At 43.9% G+C, this 19,825-nt stretch overlaps 1 protein-coding gene across 2 annotated transcripts; it reads right to left on the bottom strand.

The window, feature by feature from the left end:
* Positions 1 to 467: 467 nt before the first annotated feature.
* On the bottom strand, positions 468 to 15,707 carry LOC136751524 (uncharacterized). 2 transcript variants are annotated; one of them, XM_066707202.1, is made up of 5 exons: positions 14,822 to 15,707; positions 12,379 to 12,480; positions 3,527 to 3,780; positions 2,358 to 2,895; positions 468 to 1,622 (listed from the first exon to the last, which is right to left on the bottom strand). In XM_066707202.1, exons 2-4 carry the CDS (start codon positions 12,404 to 12,406, stop codon positions 2,359 to 2,361), a joined length of 819 nt encoding a protein of 272 aa, XP_066563299.1. In that variant the 5' UTR covers positions 12,407 to 12,480; positions 14,822 to 15,707; the 3' UTR covers positions 468 to 1,622; position 2,358. The 2 variants fall into 2 exon arrangements, with proteins under 2 accessions (XP_066563299.1, XP_066563298.1); XM_066707201.1 differs by having other exon boundaries at positions 468 to 2,895; positions 14,822 to 15,700.
* Between the last annotated feature and the right edge of the window lie 4,118 nt (positions 15,708 to 19,825).

Below are 19,825 nucleotides of genomic sequence, written 5' to 3'. Positions count from 1 at the left end.
GCACCACCAATGCACTACAGATAATAAAGGCACTGATGGCAGAGCGGTTTATCAACAGGCAGGTGTATCTGGATCCAGGGCCCAGCTGAGTGAGCACAGGATATGAAGGAAAACAATTAAAGGACAGAGCCCAGGGCAATCAGAGACACAGCCTGAATACAGAGGTGTGTGTTGTTTAGGTAGGGCACCCAGAACACATGTGGACCCCCTGGAGTCATGGGGAACAGAAGATATTCCTAAAAAGAACCTGCGGCTATGTGACCTCAGACTCACTGCGCAGAGTCCAGGGCACCTCCTCAGCCCGGCTGCCTCTGCATCCTGATAATGACCCAGTGAGTGACCAGAACCAAGTGAAAAAAACAAACAACAAAATAAACTAAAAATCAACACAAACATCGAAATATTGAACACTTCATGACAGACACTCCCAAATTATTCACTGCACACAGAAAAAAAACAAATTAAGATTTGTTTGATTTTATTTTATTTCATGTTATTGTATTTCCCCTGCCTCACAAGAACAAAGACACACAGCAGTCACACAGGGAGGTTGGAAAGTGAGTGGAGATCCTTAACAGGATGTCTGCTGTCAACTGAGTTCTGTACAGCAATGGAATTCAGTACACACACACAGACACACAAACAGTGTTACAATGTGTGTGTGTATGCGTGTGTCTGATTGTGTGTGTATGTGTGCATGAGTGTATCAATGTGTGTGAGAATGCGCAGTAATCTCCATGCCCCTGAGCACAGGGAGGTGACATTGTAGAGGCTGGCTGTAGTCCACATGCACACAGGCCTTCAAAGGTCATGGGGCAGAGGCAGCACAGGGGGGTCCCATGGCAACCCAGGCTTCTTTCCCAGTGCTGTTGCCTGCTGGAGTGTTGCCCGTCCCCCCTTCAGAAAACTGACCCCTGCACCTCCGCATGACCTTTGAACTTGGCCAAGAGCAAGTGGCAGTCGCTGTGGGTGCGTGATCAAGCTGAAATGTCTCTCCAGCCCCCGGAGTTCAAGGGAAGGTGCATTACAGCGCAGAACTCACTTGAATTTACCATTCATCTTTTGATACCTTATGACAGAGGTCCCCAAGACCCTCTTTTCGGGGAAGCGGGTAAAGATTTGAATGGGTAAAAAGTCAAGACGAGACACACAAAATCCAGGAGGGCATCTGACAACTGTTCATTTCTGCACTGCTGAAATCTCATTGGATAAACTGATTTCTTTTGCATCGACCCACCTCTGTGAAACAACTTTTTTCACACTTACACACACTGAAAACAAACTACTGTCGTTACTCACAAAAGTATAAATCAGTTCTTGGTTACTGGATTATTCAATATCAAGTGGATTGGCACTGTCTGTGGGGCGCTAATTGGTAGTTTCAGACCAAAATACACAGCAGTTTATGGAAGGTGTTAAATAGAGTAAAATTAATACATAAGAATAACTTGCAGTTCCAAAATGTCAACGAGTGGGAAATGAGCTCGCCAGCAATCTCTGCTGCAATATTTTGTAAACACATTAACAAAATATAAAACGGCAGTAACAAACAAACAAGTTTGCACAGTTCAATAACTGAGGCAGACAGTGAAAAGATATCCATGAAGTCCTCAGCCAAACATCTGGAGTTAGGGGAAGAAAAGAAAACGTTACACTTCCCTTGATTGTGTAGACGGTAATCTGGTGTGTCATGTGTGTAGATGCGTTTCTGTTTTGTCAGTTTTTTAAAGTCGGCAACTGCAGAAGTTTATTAAATTAAATCATTGTAATAACAAAGACGCTATGTATTAAATAACTGGTAAAATCATATGAAATAGAAGGAGGATGTTACTTCTGTAACTACGGTGATTCAGGCTCATCCGTCTCATTAATTTAAAGAGTGACCAGTACTACTAGATGGAGTAAAAATAGGTTAATGCGTAAACAGATTAAGGATTAGGGCTTTCAAAAATATAAATACTAATAAAAATACGAATGTGTGAAATGAGGGGGAGGGGGCGAGCTGTGACCCAAATGTGTAGGGGGGCGCCAGCCAAAGAGTTTGGGAACCTCTGCCTGACAGTTAAACTTTTTTAACATGGTGTCACAACACTTTGTCTCAATCCATTGGCTGTAAGTATACATGAGTTATCTTAAAAAAAAAAACTTATTAAACACTGAATACATCAATTTGAACCCATTCAATTGTAATGAGAACACTGCAAATGCAATGCACTGGAATTTCTGTGTTACAAAGTTACAAAAACAACAACCGTTGTACTGCTCACATTACAATCTAGAATGTGTTCAAAATGGTGCAGTATTTCAAAATAAATGCCACAAACAGAAAATACAGTGAACCTTTGCTTCCCTCCCACCTCAGTGCCGGTCGGCCAGCCGCTGCAGCAGGGCAATGGCGGTGTCCTGCTTGGAGGAGAGCAGCTCCAGCGTGGTGACCAGCCGGCCCAGTGTGCCCAGCGCTCGCCGCTCCCGCCGCTCCCTCCGTCGCTCCCGCTCCTCCTCCCGCCGCCGCCACTCCTCCTCCACCTTCCCTTGCTCCTCCTGGGCCACCAGAAAGGCCTGCAGCAGCCCGGTGTGCTGCTCCGCCGTGTCGACTGCCGGCTGCTTCAGCTTGCGGGGGGCCAGGCGGCGGGGACGGGGGAGGGAGCTGGGGCCCTCTTGACGGGGGGGTGAGGTCAAGGCCGAAGGCTGGGGGGCTGGGTTTGGGGGGTCTGGGTTGGTGGAGGAGGAAGGTGGTGGGGGAGGCGGAGAGAGAGGGGAGGAGGGGAGGGTGGGGAGGAGGGAGGGCAGGGACAGGAGGGAGGCAGCCAGGGAGAGGGCTATGTTGCTGGTGGTTGCCATGGAGGTGGTGGTTGCCGTGGATTTCGAGGAGCTGCTCAGCAAAGCGTCCATCATCTGTTGGGGGGGGGAGAAAAAGGGAGAAGGGAGAGATGGTGTCAGGGGTGGATTGTCCACTAAGGGTGCAGCCCCACCATAGCAAAACTTTCTGCAAACATTTAGGTGCTTAATTCTGACATTTATTCACATTCTTAGTATCTATTATCCATACAAATGTGCATTTTATGGGAAAAAATATTTATGCCAAATCGCTAGTTATGCTTATCTTATGCCTCTTCTCCTGCTTCTGGGGGGTAGCACTCCGCTTATGACTGCTTAGTTTTGTGCTGCATGTTGTTATGCAGTTGGAGGTGGCATACAAAATATAGCTATAGATCAGTGGTCTTCAGCCCTTGTCCAGGACAGCCCCAATCCACTTAATCTTATAGCTCACCCAAAACCACCAATATCTAAAGACCAGGAACACATGCAAGATATTAATCAGTGAAGCCAGTCAACCAAGTGAATTGGGCTGAAGATTTTCCAGGTGTTTATAAAGTGGTGATATAAAGGTGACTTCCAAAACCTGCTGGATAGGGCCTCTCCAGGACCAGTGCACTGCACTACACTGTATTGAACTGTACTACACTACATTACTACACTGTACTGGACTGTAGTGTACTGCCCTGTGCTCCCCCATCCCTCTGACCTCGTAGTACTCCCAGGTGGTCTTGTGCTGGCCGGTGTAGCGTGCGCGCTCATGCACCCTCTTGTAGGTGACCAGCAGGTTGTTCCACTTGCGGCGGATGCGCTCGAGGGGGAAGGCCTGGCCGTTTTGGGCCAGCTCCTCTTGGACGCCCTGGAACAGCCGCCCCCGCTCCCGAGTGCTGTACTGCTCCCAGCGCCGGCCCACCGCCTGGATCAGCTGCACGATTGCCTGGGGGGAGAATTCCTGGCCTGGGCCTGGGGGGGCAGGAGGCAGGGAGAGTGAGTGAGATTGATAATTCACAAACTACTGTGTTTACTGTCTGTACTACTGAACTGTATTATACTATTGTAATGTGCTGTGCTATATTGTATTTTACTACTGTACAATAGGGGGAGACAGAGTGAGGGGAGAAGGGAGAGACAGAGACACAGGAATATGAGCTCCTAAAATTTTTGTTTTTTGCATGGAAAAGTTTGATTTGCGATCTACAAATGACTATATAGCACTATAAACATACACAGAAGACAAAGAAGAGAAATTCAGCAGAAAAAATAATATTTTAAGTACAAGACAAGAAGAGGAGAAAGCAGAAAAAGTCAGAAAAGAGAAGCGGAGTAGACAGTGGAGTGGAGGTAAGACTTTCCACCAATACAGACAGAGAAATAAACAAATTATAGGACAATTTTAATTAAATAATGGGATGTGGGTTGGGGTGATAGCGCTGGCAAAGTGCAGTCCGGGAAGGCGGATGCGCAAATGAAGTGCGGTCTGGGGTAGTGTAAATTTTCTTGCAACCACACTTGCATGTCAGATGCGACACCAAGTTTGAGAACCGCTGCCCTTGCTCTGTGCAGGCCAAGAAAAATTACAAACAAGCTGTAATGAAAGCATCGCCGGAGACCCTCATCACAGACTACAGCAGTAAAGGAGAAAACAGGGTCAAGAACAACCTGCTGTTCTATACCCAGCACCCCACCGCCTGGCACAAAACACTGTGCAATAATAAATCTCAGTGCTGGAAGAGAAAGACAGACAGTACGATGTTCACTTTTAACATTTACCACAATGGGGTGATCATATTGCAGGGCAGTGAGAGCAGTTTGGACCAATTTGCTCTCGGCTTCCACACTTTAAAACAGAAGACTGAGGCAGAGAAACGGTAGCCAGAGCCCTCCATCCTGCAGTCTGCCCCCTGACACACAGAGCCAGACAGCACCTCAGCACCCAAAGGCTACCCCCCTGTCTCCCCAAAACTCTCCAGCAACATTAAAACACTGAAGGAGTGTTTAGGGAGCAGACCCTGCACACCCCGGCCCAGATCTCCCTGTTCGATGAACTCCGGGATAAGATGCACAGACTAAAGATGCAGCACAATCCAAAGATCCAGGGGCTGAGAGCAGCAGTCAGAGACCTGGAAGAGCTGATACAGACCCTGAGGATGGAGCTGTGCAGAGTGAGGGAGGAGCTGACCAGGACACCACAGCACAGCCAGCTGAGGAGCCTGCAGGACCAGCTGGAGGAGCTGAGAGAGGAATTTCACAGCACTGGAGCCCAGAAACTACACTGCACAGATCCCACAACACCCCCGACCCCTGATGCACACCCTACCCCCCCACAGACACTTCTGACACACAACCTTCCCCTGCCCCACCCACTCCTGATGCAAACCCGGAGAGGCAGATCAACGGAGAGGTGATAATTCTGAGCGACTCCAATGAGAAGTTCCTGGACGAGAGACGCCTCTTCCCTGGGAGAAAAGTTAAAAAGCTCTGGTGCCCAAGAGCACAGAAAGCCCTGGAGCTGTTCTCAGGGAGGAGGCTATGCCAAGCCAAACAAATCCTCATCCACATCAGCACTAACGACCCGAGTGCATATAGAGGAATTTCCGACTGCCAAAATCACAATCTCCGATGTTCCCCTGCATGTCATTCAGGCAATCAACGCAGAAGTGTCCCAAAGATGTGCCCTCCTCCCTGACGTCCACTCGGCACACCACCGTGACATCCGGCCACACCACCTGCACAACCACGTCCACGTCCACCTCAGCAAGAAGGGTGTGAGGATCTTTGCAAAGGTCCTCAAGGACACAGCCCTGGGCCGAAACGCCACAAACCCCCAGCCCTCGGCCACATCTCCAACCACCAGCCCTGTTGCAAAAATAATATTCTATAAATTGTTTATATGTAAATCTATATATAATTATTAGTGTTAGTATAATAACAGTTGTACACCACAAATTAGATTTTTTTCTAATGTGAAAAGATAAGTATATTAACAATGATGAACAAATGATTAAATGACATTCATAATTAGAAGTTAGAATATCCAGGGTTTGTGCTCTTCAACTTTTGAAGTAAAAACCAGACTCTGAATTTATCAATACTGTAAATAATTCAGAGGTTATAATTCTTGTTGAGACTTGATGTTATGCAGATGCATCTACACACTGTCCATGTGGATACAGGGAGCTGGTTGTACCATCCTACAAAAACCACAAAGGGACTTGGGGGGTGAATTATAGTGTGGTACAGGGAGGAGCTCTGAACAGCCCTGTCCCCAATACAGAGAGGAGACTCTGTACACTTGTGGATTATAATCAGAAAAGATGCCCTACAAAATAATAAAGATTTAGATCTATGTGGAATTTATATGCCCCCACCTCAGACTCCACTTACAACGATAAGGGCTTTTAAGAGCTTTAGCCACTTCCAATCCCTGGGCTCTGTGCTGCTGTATGGAAACGCATGGACTGACACGAGGCGTTGACTACATCAGCACAGCGGGCAGCAGTCATGTGATTGGACAGAGCCCTGTGTACCAAACACCCATCTCAACTCAGAGCAACAGCTTCGATGGTGTGGTGAACAGGAGCAGGCAGCAGGTGCTGCAGCTCTGTAAAACCCTGGGTCTGTAAATCGTTAATGGCAGGATCAGAGGGGACTCTAAGCACAGAGACACATTCAGACCACTGCCAGACAGTTCTGTACCTAAAAACTAATTTAAAACAAAACAATTCTAATCCGCCTCCCCCCTCAATTGTATCACCTAAAACCAGCCTATAAATGGACACAGGAGCAGTGCTAAGGTGTATAAAAACACAATTGGCAGCACAGAAATAGAAAGTATGCTAAACAGCTTTATAATCAAAACATATAAAATCAGACAACAATGTAATCAATTTGGTCATTGATTCAAAAATATATCAATTGAGAAATGGTTTGACACAGAGTGTCAACTGTCAAACCAGAAACACAGAGCCTCACAACACAGAGCTGAGACTGGGCTACTGCACGGCTCTAAAACAGTACAAACGCCTGCTCCATCAGAAGAGGCAAGAACATGTGTGCAAACAATTGACCGAAACAGAGGAGTCCATAGAGCAAAATTTATTTTGAGAAGTATGGAACCAACTATATACAACAAAAACAAATAAAGATCCGGCAATCCAAAATGGAAATATTTGGAAAAACGATTTTAATAATCTGAACTAAGAGAAAAGCTCCAAGACCTCAGGTCAAGGAGAGCCAGTGGCCCGATTGCATCAGCAATAAGATGTTGAAACACAGCAGCCCTGAGCTGCAGGAGGCGCAGCTGAAGCTGTACAACCTGGTGCTGAGAGCCGGGTGTTTCTCTGAGGTCTGTAATCAAGGACTGATCACCCCGATTCACAACAGTGGAGACAAACTGGACCCCAACAACTACCGGGGCATCTGTGTGAGCAGTAATCTGGGGAAGGTGTTCTGCAGTATCATTAACACCTGGATACTGGTCTTCCTTACTGCACACAGTGTCTTGAGTATGAGTCTTTTTTACACCCTACACACCCTAATAGACAAACACGTCCATCAAAAAATAAAGGAAAGATTTTTTCCTGTTTTATAGATTTTAAAAAACAACCGATTCCATTTGGCATCCAGGCTTATTTCTTAGAACTCTTGATGTACACAGGGAATCAGTGCGCAGTGAAGATTGGAGACCAGAGATCAGAGTTCTTCATTCAGGGGCGTCGGGTGAGACAGGGCTGCAGTCTGAGCTCAACACTGTTCAACATCTGTATCAATAAGTTAGCCATGGTGTTATTCACTCAGCCCTCCCACAATAACATAATCAAACCAAACGCCTCTCTTTCGTTTGTGCTACGTTTGTGCCAGTTTGTGCTGATTAAACTAATGTTTCAGCTATTCTAATATTAAAGATATAACGAAATTAAATTATAATTACATTTGCTGAAACTCCTATTGCACATGAATAACATTACATTACATTATGTGTCATTTAGCAGACGCTCTTATCCAGGGTGACTTACATTTGTGCCCATTTATACAGCTGGGCATTTTACTGGAGCAATCTAAGTGAAGTACCTTGCTCAACAGCACTGCCCCACCTGGGATTTGAACCCACAACTCTTGAGTCAAGAGCCCTAACCACTACTCCACGGTGCTGAATAACAAGCACAGTAGGCTATAGTCCTAGTACTAACAGGATCGGATCCGGGCTCACTAGATCATGAAAAGGCTTTGTACGAAGCAGATCAAACCTGTGTTCCTGTTTTGCTTATTATGCTTTAATAAAAATATGTAATTATTAAATCATATTTATTATCAGTTTTATTAAAATGCGTATTTTCTACTCGCATGTCAAGTACACAGCAAATCTGTAGTGTTGAAATCCCAGTGTTAATAATATAGTGTTAAAATCAGTGTTGTTTCAACACTAAAAAGATTCAGTTGACACTTTGAGAGTTAAACCATCTTGAGAGTCATTGTTAATACTGGGTGTCAAATTAAAGAGTGTTGATTTTACACTGTACTGGTGTAAAACCAAAGAATCTACCATACCCACAATGCACTGTGGTAGTTTCCTGAATAATTGTTGTTTTATGGTTTTATTTTTTCTTAATAATTGTATAAATGTTAATTATTGTACATTAAGTATTGTTTGAGGGTAAAATGTATATTTACCCACCAATGTATTTATTTTTGTGCCGTCAGATTTTTCTACCCTAACTACAACTCATGTCTTTGAGTCAAGCCCAAACCAGAATGTTTGGCTATTTATCAGTTTGTGGTGATCCTTTAAAGCATTATCTGTATATGCCTGACCAGTTTGCGTGTTTGATTGGGTCTGGGTATATATTTACTGAAAAGTAAGTAAGTAAACAAAGGACTGCTAGATTTTAATACACAGTATCAATTATACACATGCACACATTTCTGATCATCCAGAGTGTACAGAAGCAAATCTTGTGGTAATGCTAGTTATCGTTTGATTGATAAAAGCAGAGTAAACAGGGGTTTAACAATTTAATGGAGTAACAGAGTTAACACTGGTGAGAGTAGTGTAGTGTTAAATAAAATAAAATAAACACTTATAAGAGTTGCTTATTTAACTCCCTGAGAGCAGAACTTTTAACTCTGAGGCAGTGTAAAAATGCCAACTCTGTTGGAAGTGTTAATTTTACTCTGGTGAGTGTGGATTATATAAACACTTTTTATGAGTTAATTTTAACACGGTTGGAGTTAATTCAACACTGGTGAATTTATTGTGTATAATTCTATTAAGGCTGCACACATTCATAAAATAAAATCTTGCCTCCAGATGTTTGTTTTTTAGATTTGAACACCGTACATTGTCCCGTGGTGGACACATTTTGCACTTTGTTCCATTTTCTTGGAAAGTGAACAATTGCCTGTACTTCAATGAGTTAAATCCCTGTTAACAAACAATTTTGCCACAACGTTGTAGAAACCTAACTTATGTTGGCACAACGTGGCAGAACTGTGTGTTACTTCCATTCTGCTGCCTGTTGTACAATGGCGCCGAATCAGACATAAAAACAATGTAGCAAAAATACTACATGTGGGCCCCTTTAGATTCGCGCAATTTCCTTACACCTGTACACTTTCATGTAAATGATCTAGAAGTAATCAGTAATCTCTTACACTTTTTAAAAAGTATCGGTAATCAGAATACTCATCTGTATCAAAGTATCAAAATTCTGTAATTTGATTATGTAACGCCACTACTTGTATTCCGTTACTCCCCAACCCTGCGAATAACGTTAAAACCATAATAGTTCAAACATTAGTTTCAACAGCACAAACTGGCACAAACATAGCACAAACAAAAGAGGTATGTTTGGTTTGATTCTGTTGTTGTGGGAGGCGGAGTGACATCACTCGCCGAAAATAAATGTTAATATCTTCAAAACCAAAGCAGCACAAACGTTTATTTCAACGGCACAAACATAGCACAAACTAATGATAATGAATTTATTGTTTGTGCTGTAAGTGGGGGGGGCAACTTCACAGACAAGACCAGAGTTATGGTTTTCCAGAAGAAAGACAGATCTAAAGGACACAGGTACAATTCACCCTGGAGCACTGCACCAGCTACAGCTACCTTGGCCCGATAATCAGTGCGTCTGGGAATTTCACCCTGGCTACAAATGCATTGAGAGATAAAGCACGCAGGGCTTTTCATGCCACAAAATTAAACCTCAAATAAAAATGTGGCAACATTTTTTGAGAGTGTTGTGAAACCAATCCTTCTGTATGGCAGTGAAGTCTGGGGTCCCTTATGAACCACAACTCAATTAAATCTGGTTCACAGGAGTGCAGCCAACACTGCCTGCAGGGCCGAGTTGGGCCGGTACCCCTTACTCCACTCCATACAGAAGTGAGCACTGAACTACTGGGTCCACCTGCACAAGCTGACCTGCAGGCATACCCCCACACAGCCCTGTGCAGCTGCACACAGCCTGCAGACACACCACCATACAGCACTGCGCAGCTGTGCACAGCCTGCAGACACACCACCACACAGCACTGCGCACAGCCTGCGGGAGAGAGACCCTCAGTATCATGGTCATGGGGCTCAGCCAATTGAGCCAAATTAACATCAGTGAGCTTCAGAAAACCACCAGCAAGAAACTCCCAGCAAACAAAATGAAAAGTATTAATACCAATCTGGAAACCAGTTACAAATTACAATGGAACAATTAAATTGAATCCAACCATAGACTACAGTGCTATTTTGCCCTAATGAAATAGTTCACCCTGGCAGAGTATCTGCTCAGGGGCAAAAACATAAAACCAAGTACAGGCTCAGTGACCACACCCTGGCCATAGAAACTGTCCGGAACATGAAAACCTGGATCACCGAAGAAAAAACATCTGTGTGATCACTGTGATCTGGGAGAGGTGTACACAGAGCTGCACTTTCTGCTGTCCTGCCCTAAAGACAAAAACACCAGGGAAACCTCCTTCACTCAACTAAAAACACAAATCCCTGAATTCAGTCAGCTGCCCAATAGCCGCAAACTCCCCGTCCTGCTGGAAGAGGAGGAGCACATGGCCACCATAGCAGCCCAATAATTGTCCACCTGCTACAGCATGAGGGACCGTGTGTGACACCGGCCTGCAGCACTCCATTGAAAAACACATTTTTGTTCCCAACTGTTTCTGTTCAGTTTCATAGCTATTTCTGTTGTCATGATTGGCAACACCGGTTTCGTTTTCATTTGTTATTAATATACAGACGGCTGACAAATTAAAGGAAAAACCCGACTAAATGAGTGGAGGAACATAACATATGCAGATGCCTCCAAACAGGTGTACTGCATGATAAAATCAAGCAATTAACATCCTAGCATGCACTGTGGCATGTATATAAATTGCTGAGCAGGCTCAGCTGTGCTCGATTTTGGATCAAGATGGCAAGAAGAAAGGATCTATGTGACTTTAAAAGAGGGATCATTATTGGGGTACAAATGGCAGGAGCTTCAGTCACAAAGACTGCTCAACTGGCTAGTGTTTCAACAGGAACAGTGACTGTGGGAAAGACTTCAGTAAATAGCGTTGGAAATTACAAAGACAAATGCACATTTGAGAGTTCAGTGTTGCAAATACCATAGGCCAGCAGTTCCCAAACTGTGGTGCGTGCAAAAGAATGTAATGGTGGATGTAAGCCGCTATTTTGCAGCCTCTGCCCCCTCCTTGCTCTCACTCTATATTGCCATGAGCCCCAACGCCCCCCCCACCCAACTCTCATGCTATTTTCCCGTGGGGGTACTCAGACAAATTCTGGGCGGCAAAGGGGTACTTGGGTTGAAACGTTGGGGAACCCTTGTCATAGGCACTTGTCTACAATGATGTGCAAAAAGTGATACAGTCAAATGATTAATTCTTCACCATAGTCTTGACAAGTGGGTGAGTGCATGTGTGGCGACACCAAGATAACGGAACAGTCCTGACTGCTTGACCCCTAAAGTGAATGGGTCCGGAGGCTCTGTTATGCTGCAGGGGCATTTTCCTGTCATGGTTTGGGTCCACTTGTCCCCTTAGAGGGAAGGGTCACTGCAAATCATTATAAAGTTATTCTGAGTGATCACCTTAATCCTATGGTGAAACATTTCTATCCAGATGGGAGTGGTCTCTTTCAGGATGACAGAAACAGAGGGCTCACTGAATGGTCTGATGAGTATGAAAATTATGTGAATCATATGCTATGGTCTTCACAGTCACCAGAGCTCAACCCAATTGAACACCTATGGGAGATTTTGGACTGACGTGTTAGACAGTGCTCCCCACCACCATCTTTTGGAAGAATGGTGTTCCGTCCCACTAGTAGAGTTCCAGAGACTATGTCAAAAGCATCGAAGCTGTTCTGGTGGCTCATGGTGGCCCAACACCTTACTGAGACACTACATGATGGTGTTTCCATTAATTTGTTACCTGTTTGTATATGCATTAGCTTTGGCAACACATCCCATGTCATGCCAAAAAAGCTAATTTGAATTTGAGGGGGAGAGGGGAGAGGGGAGAGGGGAAGGGGAGGTGTTGAGGTTGTACCTGTGTCTTGCGCTGGCTGGGGCAACATCAGTAGTTTGGGGGTGCCCCCCTCCCCTGTCCCTGACCCCCCCTGCAGAGTGGCAGCCACAGTCTCCACTGGACCTGAGCAGGAAAAGAACATAAGAACATAAGAAAGTTTACAAATGAGAGGAGGCCATTTGACCCATTGTGCTCGTGTGGTGACCATTAATAACTAAGTGATCCAAGGAAACTATCCAGTCTATTTTAAAATGTTCCCAAATTTTCAGCTTCAACCACATCGCTGGATAGTTTGTGCCAGATTGTGACGACTGTGTGAAAAAGTGTCTCCTGTTTTCCATCTTGAATGCCCAATTTCCATTTGTGTCCCCGGGTCCGTGTGTCCCTGCTGATCTGGAAAAGCTCCTCTGGTTTGATGTGGTCGATGCCTTTCATGATTTTGAAGACTTGAATCAAGTCCCCACGTAGTTTCCTCTGTTCCAGGGTGAAAAGGTTCAGGTCCCTCAGTCTCTCCGAATAGGACATTCCCTTCAAACCTGGAACCTGGAAACCTGGAATAAGTCAGGTTTCTCTCCTCTAAACTGCAGCGATATCTTTCTAGAAGTGTGGAGCGCAGAACTGTACACAGTATCCAGGATGAGGTCTAACTAGTGCATTGTACAGTCTGAACATTACTGCCATTGTTCTCAATTCTACACTTTTGACAATATACCCTAACATCCTGTTTGCCTTTTTTATTGCATCCCCACATTGTTTGGATGGGGAGAGTGAGGAGTTCACATAGACTCCTAGGTCTTTCTCATGCGTTACTTCATCTAGTTCTATTCCTCCCATAGTGTAATTATAGTGGACATTCTTGTTACCTGCATGTAATACCTTGCACTTGTCCACACTGAATTTCATCTGCCAGGTGTCAGCCCACAACTGAATATTGTCTAAGTCCCTTTTAATAACCTGTGCTGCCGAGATCTGCTGAGCCACTTATTTTAGTATCATCTACAAATTTGACAAGTTTGCTAACTATCCCAGAGTCCAGATCAGTAATATAGATCAGTAATAAAAGCATAGGCCCCAATACTGATCCCTGTGGAACTCCATTAACAACCTCAACTCTTCTAATCGACACCCTCTGTTTCCTATACATCAACCAGGGCATAATCCATCTACTTACATTACCCTGAATGCCTACAGTTTCCAATTTTAGGCTCAGCCTTTGGTGTGGAACCTTATCAAAAGCTTTCTGAAAATCTAAGTATATCATATCATATGCTTTCACATGATATACAGCTGCAGCTGCATGTTCAAAGAACTCTAATAGATTAGTAAGACATGATCTGCCACGTCTAAACTCATGTTGACTATCTCCAAGAATATGTTTTTTATTAAGATGCTCCTCGATTTTCTGTCTAATCATTTTTTCCAACATTTTACAGGTGATGCAGGTGAGACTGATTGGTCTGTAATTTCCTAGCTCAGTTTTGTCCCCTTTCTTGTGGATTGGTATGACATTTGTCATCTTCCAGTCAGTCGGCACATCCCCTGTTCTAAGTGTCTTTTGGAATATTTGAGTTAGTGGCCTAAAAATAATTTCCCAACAAGTAGTGTTGGAAATATACCATCCGGCCCAGGTGATTTGTTTGTTTTTAATTCTGCTAGTCCCTTTAATACCTCCTCCTCATTTATCCTGATGTCTCTTAGGATTTGACTCGACTGATTGTCAACCTGTGGCATGTCATCTGTTTTATCTTTTGTAAAAACCTCTGTGAAATACTCATTTAGAACATTTGCCACATATTGTTAATTTTCCAAGATACTTCCATTTTTGCCCTTTAGCTGTTTCACTGCCTCCTTTTTTGACCTCTTGCTGTTGTAGTATTAGTTTTAACTCCAATAACTGTTTCTTTCTATTTCCCTTTGCTTTCCTGATCCCTTTCTTAAGATCTCTTTGCAGTTCAACATTCTTTGTATTTTGTTTAATCTCTATCCCTTTTGTATGCGCTATACAACATTTTATTTCTCTTGATATTGAGAAATTACTTTTTGCATAGCTCTATTAAACCATTTTGGCCAATGTTATAGTATTATTAGTAGTATTAGTGTTGTGTAGCGGTAGACGATGAGGAGGAATGTTATATTATAGCACCACATTAATTATTTTACATGTAAGTTATCCTAACTTGTATCCCCCTTCCTGTAGAGACTTTAGTTAAAACTGAAACAATGCAAATGCCTAAATAATGTCTCCCCCCCCCCTTCTCCTCTTTATCTTACCTTTCTCTGCACTGTGCTGTACTGCACAGGGACTATACTGAATAATAACGATTACTACTATCAATACCATATGTTCTCCTCCGCCTGCTCCTACAACTACACAATCTACTGCTACTACTACTGCTACAAGCCTCCCCGTAACAACCCGCTCGGCAGCGTCAGTGCGCTCAGGGCAGCAGGGGGGCGGACTCACACACAAGGATGCGGCAGGCGCTGCTCAGGTCCACCTGGCTCTTCAGTCCCGGCCCGGTGCCGGTCTCCGTGCCTGTCCCAGTCCCGCTGCTGGTCCCGGTCCCGGTCCCGGTGGTGGCGGCGGGCTCGGACGAGTCCTCCCTCAGCGCAGACGAGCTCCCGTCCCCGGCCGGAGCCCCCTCGCTGCCCCGCGCTCCGGTTATTGTCTGTCGCCGCGCGGTTGAGACACAAGCGCGCAAAACTATTTTAAAAATATCGGAGTATCTTGTGTTTCACTAGTATTTATTATTACTGTACCCCCACTCTCTGTTTTGAAAACTTTTTCAATGATTTCTTGTGTTGTTGTTGTTGTTAATGTCGTGCGTGTCTTTCTTGTGTGTCGGGCGATCGTGCGTGTTTCTTCTTGTGCTTTTGTCGGTGCGGCTCGCTGTTAAAATTGTTCTTAATCTTGTTTAGTATCGAAGTGTGTCGAACGTAATGGCTGCGCTCGCTGGTCGTCTGGCAAATCTGCGCAACCCTGCTGCGCATTTCTGGGCAGAGGAGCCGTGACGTCATACGCAGAGCCTGCACGAACGCAGACGCTCCGGCTACCGCGCAGAGGACGTACGGCGTGCGCTTGTGCTTCAGGAGGGCTGCCGGGAGGGGGGCGGCCCGCCAAAACAGCAGTGTTGAGCAGTGGCACACTACTAATTCATTCATTGACTTAAACCCCATTTAACTCTGCGTGCAATCTCGATGTTTCTGTATACACACGACAGCAACAAATATGAACAATTATTGTATTGCCCACTCCTGCAAGAATATATTAGTTTATCAATGCACAAAACTAAACTTATTTTTTTATCACATTACATTCTTCTTCTTCTTCTTCTTCTTCTTCTTCTTCTTCTTTAGCAGTAGTATTAATTGTAGTATTCACAAGAATCTTAGACCAGGAATTGTATATGACATTTAAAATACATTCTGCTGTTTTTTGTTTAGAATAAAAATGCAGTTAGCCTACAGTACCCTGTGCAGTACAAACGCCACAGAAAATACACTGATTCGTACTATTGTCTGTTAGACCGGTAGCTTGTTCCTAATAATGAGAATGAACAGAGTAACACCAACTGATCCTCCACCTCACTTTACTGCCTTCAACAGCGAAATACTCAGACATGGTCGATTATGGTTTTAATTGTAGCTACAGTCGATTGACACTTGTAGGCCTGTGCTTTTGACGGAGCTGTTCATCATGAGTGGCAACAATACAAAGTCCGGATGGTGGCTAAATCTATAGTTTCTGTTTCTGCAAAACTACCTTTGTGTGTCATAGCATAGGACTTTATGTTTGTTTCTTTGGTGTTATATGTATTTATTTACTTTTTGTTTACACCACTGAAACGCACACATTTCTATCTGAAATGCGCCACTAAGTCACTGACTTACTGGACTGCTGCAAGTGTGAGTATGTGTGTTTTTTGTTTTAAATATGTAATCACCAATAATTTTTAGTTTTCTCCCCCTTAAGTTATAGAGTCTCCAAATCGAGCTAATGCATCTCAGCTCATCACCATGTCCCCCTGCCACCACACTTGGGGAGAGAGAGGAAGTACACCTGTGATCCTCCAATCAGTGTTCTAATTGAGGGGGGGCTGGGGGGGTCTGGGACCCCCCATAAGAGTGAAAACTTTTAACTTGGGGGTCCCAATATTTAATTGAATAAAAATATTATTTTATATCGAAATCAGTTCTTCTTCCAATTTTCATCAGTGTTCCAGATTCGATTTTTTCTTTTTCAGTGACATTCTAAACACGCGCACATGGGGAGCATGTCAATTCGTCTCTGTCATGGACCCACGCGCGTGCGCAAACTCCCAGTTTTGTGAATCAGTTACAGCAGTGACTGACACAGCAGAGGCTGCTCGCAAGTGTAAACATAAAATAATCTTATCTATCAGACAATTGTAGGTAGCTATGCTAACATTACTCTGAAAAACGCAGTTATCTGGAGCAAACTTCATCATTCTGAATTAAATTACTCAAGTTATTAATTTCTCCTCATTATGATTGAAGAGAAAATAATGCTTACACAGTTAGACACTAATCTTTAATTTAATGTCAGCCTATTTGCATGTCGTCTGTTTGCGCTCTGCAAAGAAATCTTTAACCAACTTTTTTTGTTGTTATTGTCACCTAATCCATATCTTTCTTATTTTATCATTGTGAGATCTGGGAACATTAAAAACAAATTAAAAAAAATATAATTACTGTCAAAGATTCAGGAAATGTAAAAATACACTATATTGCATAAGAAACGCAGCTGTGATGTCTCTGCATGTTTGTTCAGGTAGGTCTAACAGAGGTTAGACAATGGGAATTAGCTAAATATTTAATTGAAAATACAAATGATCGTGAAGGAGTGCTGTTGAAACTATCTGAGAAAAGGTTTGTGAACACCGCTGAGTTTCGTTCCAGGTTAATGGTTTCATTGAAAACATAGGTTGTTTTGTTTATGTATGGTTATCATTGTAATGGTTTTTATTTTAAAGAAAGATTATAAGAGATTTATTAACGTATTTATGCCCATAGTCTTTTCTTGAAGGATAATGTCATTACGAAGGAGATAAAACGTTGTTTTTTTTGGGCAACACCATGAACCCCACCCCACTGCCCCCCGGATTAGGCAACCCCCAATAAGCTCTACCCCTATTCGAACACTGCCTCCAATACCACCCCACCCCTTAATTTAAGCACTGCAGTCTATACAGAGGTGCCCAGGTAGCCAGTAGGGGACACTCATTAACTACGAGCTGAGGGTCACCGCTGAGCACTCAAAGTCACAATCAACAAATTATACAAGCTGGGATCAAACCAGCAAAACTTAGCTCATAGGGGTTGGTCTGCGCTTTTACTGACTGAGCCACTCAGAAGGCCTTGCTTGTGAATTTGAGTGTGTGTGAGAGTGTGAGTGTTAAACCCTGTCCTCTCTCAGTCACCCCAGGGATGATGGAGTGAAAGAGTCTCCTTCCTATTCAAGTAACTAGACAAGTAACAGCCTGCGCTGACTGCCCCCAGTGTCTCTCCACTCTCCCCCATACATGTGCACAGTGTAGTTTCTCCTCCAGGTCAGCAGGGTTCTGTTGAGCTATTAGGGCTGCTCAATGTCCCACACTAAAGACCTTATTGAATTCTCCCTGGAACAGATTCGACAGCCCAACTCCAATCTGGCCATATTGATTGTCCTGCAAAAACAGTCAAACAATGAAAAAATGTTTACAGTCTGATCTCCTATACTATACTATAGTCCACACAGCGCTGGCTGCAGTCTGGCTCCTACACTGTGCTGTAGACAGGGGTGCTCAGGGTACCTGGTTGAAGTGGGCGCATTTGTCAAAGATGAGCTCAATGTCTCTGATGAAGGCGCTGGCTGTGCTGTACAGGCCTTCCTGCAGCTTCTCATTGACCTTGTCCAGCCACATGGGCTCTCCACCTTCTGCGCGTAGCCCTGCACCTGCAACACATACACACACAGTGCAATGGACACACTCAATGCAACACACACAGAATGTAACACACATACACACTGTAACACACACACACCGTAAGGGAAACACACACTGCAACAGACACACACACTCTAACACTCAAACTGAAACACACACTCACACTGTAACACACATATGCACTGTAACATACACACTGTTAACACACACTCACAGACAGACAGACAGACAAACAGACAGGCATGTTGACCCTGACAGCACAGCACAGCACATCACAGTATAATACAGTACCACAGCAGAGCACAGTGTATCTCACCAGCAGGCAGTGTTCAAGTCTGGAGTCCGGGGCCTCCGACAGGGCCAGAGGAGCAGTTGGGGAAGACTGTTGGTGGTCTTTCATCACACAGTATGTACACAGCCAGAGCTCACATCAGAGACACACACACACACACACACACATACATGCAGTCTCAGTGAGTGTGCTGTACTATAGTGTACTGCAGTCTCACTGACAGTGCTGTACTATACTGTACTGCAGTATCAGTGACAGTGTGCTGTACTAGTATACTGTACTGTACTGCAGTCTCAGTGACAGTGTGCTGTACTATACTGCATTGTATTATACTATAAATTGTACCTTAATGTATTATATTGTACAGTACTGCACTATATTAAATGGCACTATACTATATTGTACTGTACTGTATTGCACTGTATTAAATGTATTATACTACATTGGACTGCACTGTATGGTATCACATTGTTTTGTGTGGTGTGGTATTGTATTACATGTTACTGTACTGTATTCAATTGTGCTGCCCTATACCCTACTGTACTACATTTACATTTACTGTTCTGTCCAAAGTAACTCTATCGGACACCTTCAGCCTCAAAGCTGACACTCAAGGAAAAGCTGAAAATACATGAAAGTCATTTGTCTATTTTCAATCCTCACACATTCTCCTCTTATACCCAGCAGAGGCATCACAGCAGCTGTCTGCCTGCATGCCAGTGGGTTGTGGCTCAGTGTGTCGGGTGACATACCTGCAGACTGACTCTCATATCAGGTGTTTAGCAGTTGGGGGTCAGAGTGGGAGTGGGCAGTTTGCCTACAACTCCATAACAGGGGAATATACGACACTTGGGGTAGTCTTAGTACTGTACTGTAAAGTAATGGACTGTACTTGATTGTAATGCATTGTACTGCAGTGTAACACTGTACTGTAATATACTTTAATATGCTGACTGTAATGCAGTGTAAGAGACTACTCAGTGTGATGAAAAATACTCCAGTGTAAAGTACTGTACTATCAGACTGCACAATACTGTAGAAATAACCTGTAGTGTGGTGTGTAGTACTACAGTGTACTGTCATGTATTGCACTATAAAGCACAGAACTACACTGGACTGCCATTTCACATATTATTACTGTGATTGTGATATGATTTTATTGTATACCAGCATGGTGAGCACCACCAATTCACTACAGATAATAAAGGCACTGATGGCAGAGCGGTTT

This window comes from Amia ocellicauda, chromosome 6, assembly GCF_036373705.1.
Source record: "Amia ocellicauda isolate fAmiCal2 chromosome 6, fAmiCal2.hap1, whole genome shotgun sequence".
Taxonomy (NCBI): Eukaryota; Metazoa; Chordata; class Actinopteri; order Amiiformes; family Amiidae; genus Amia; species Amia ocellicauda.
The sequence above is the reverse complement of the archived record's forward strand: the minus strand, read 5'-3'. Positions and strand labels throughout refer to the sequence as shown.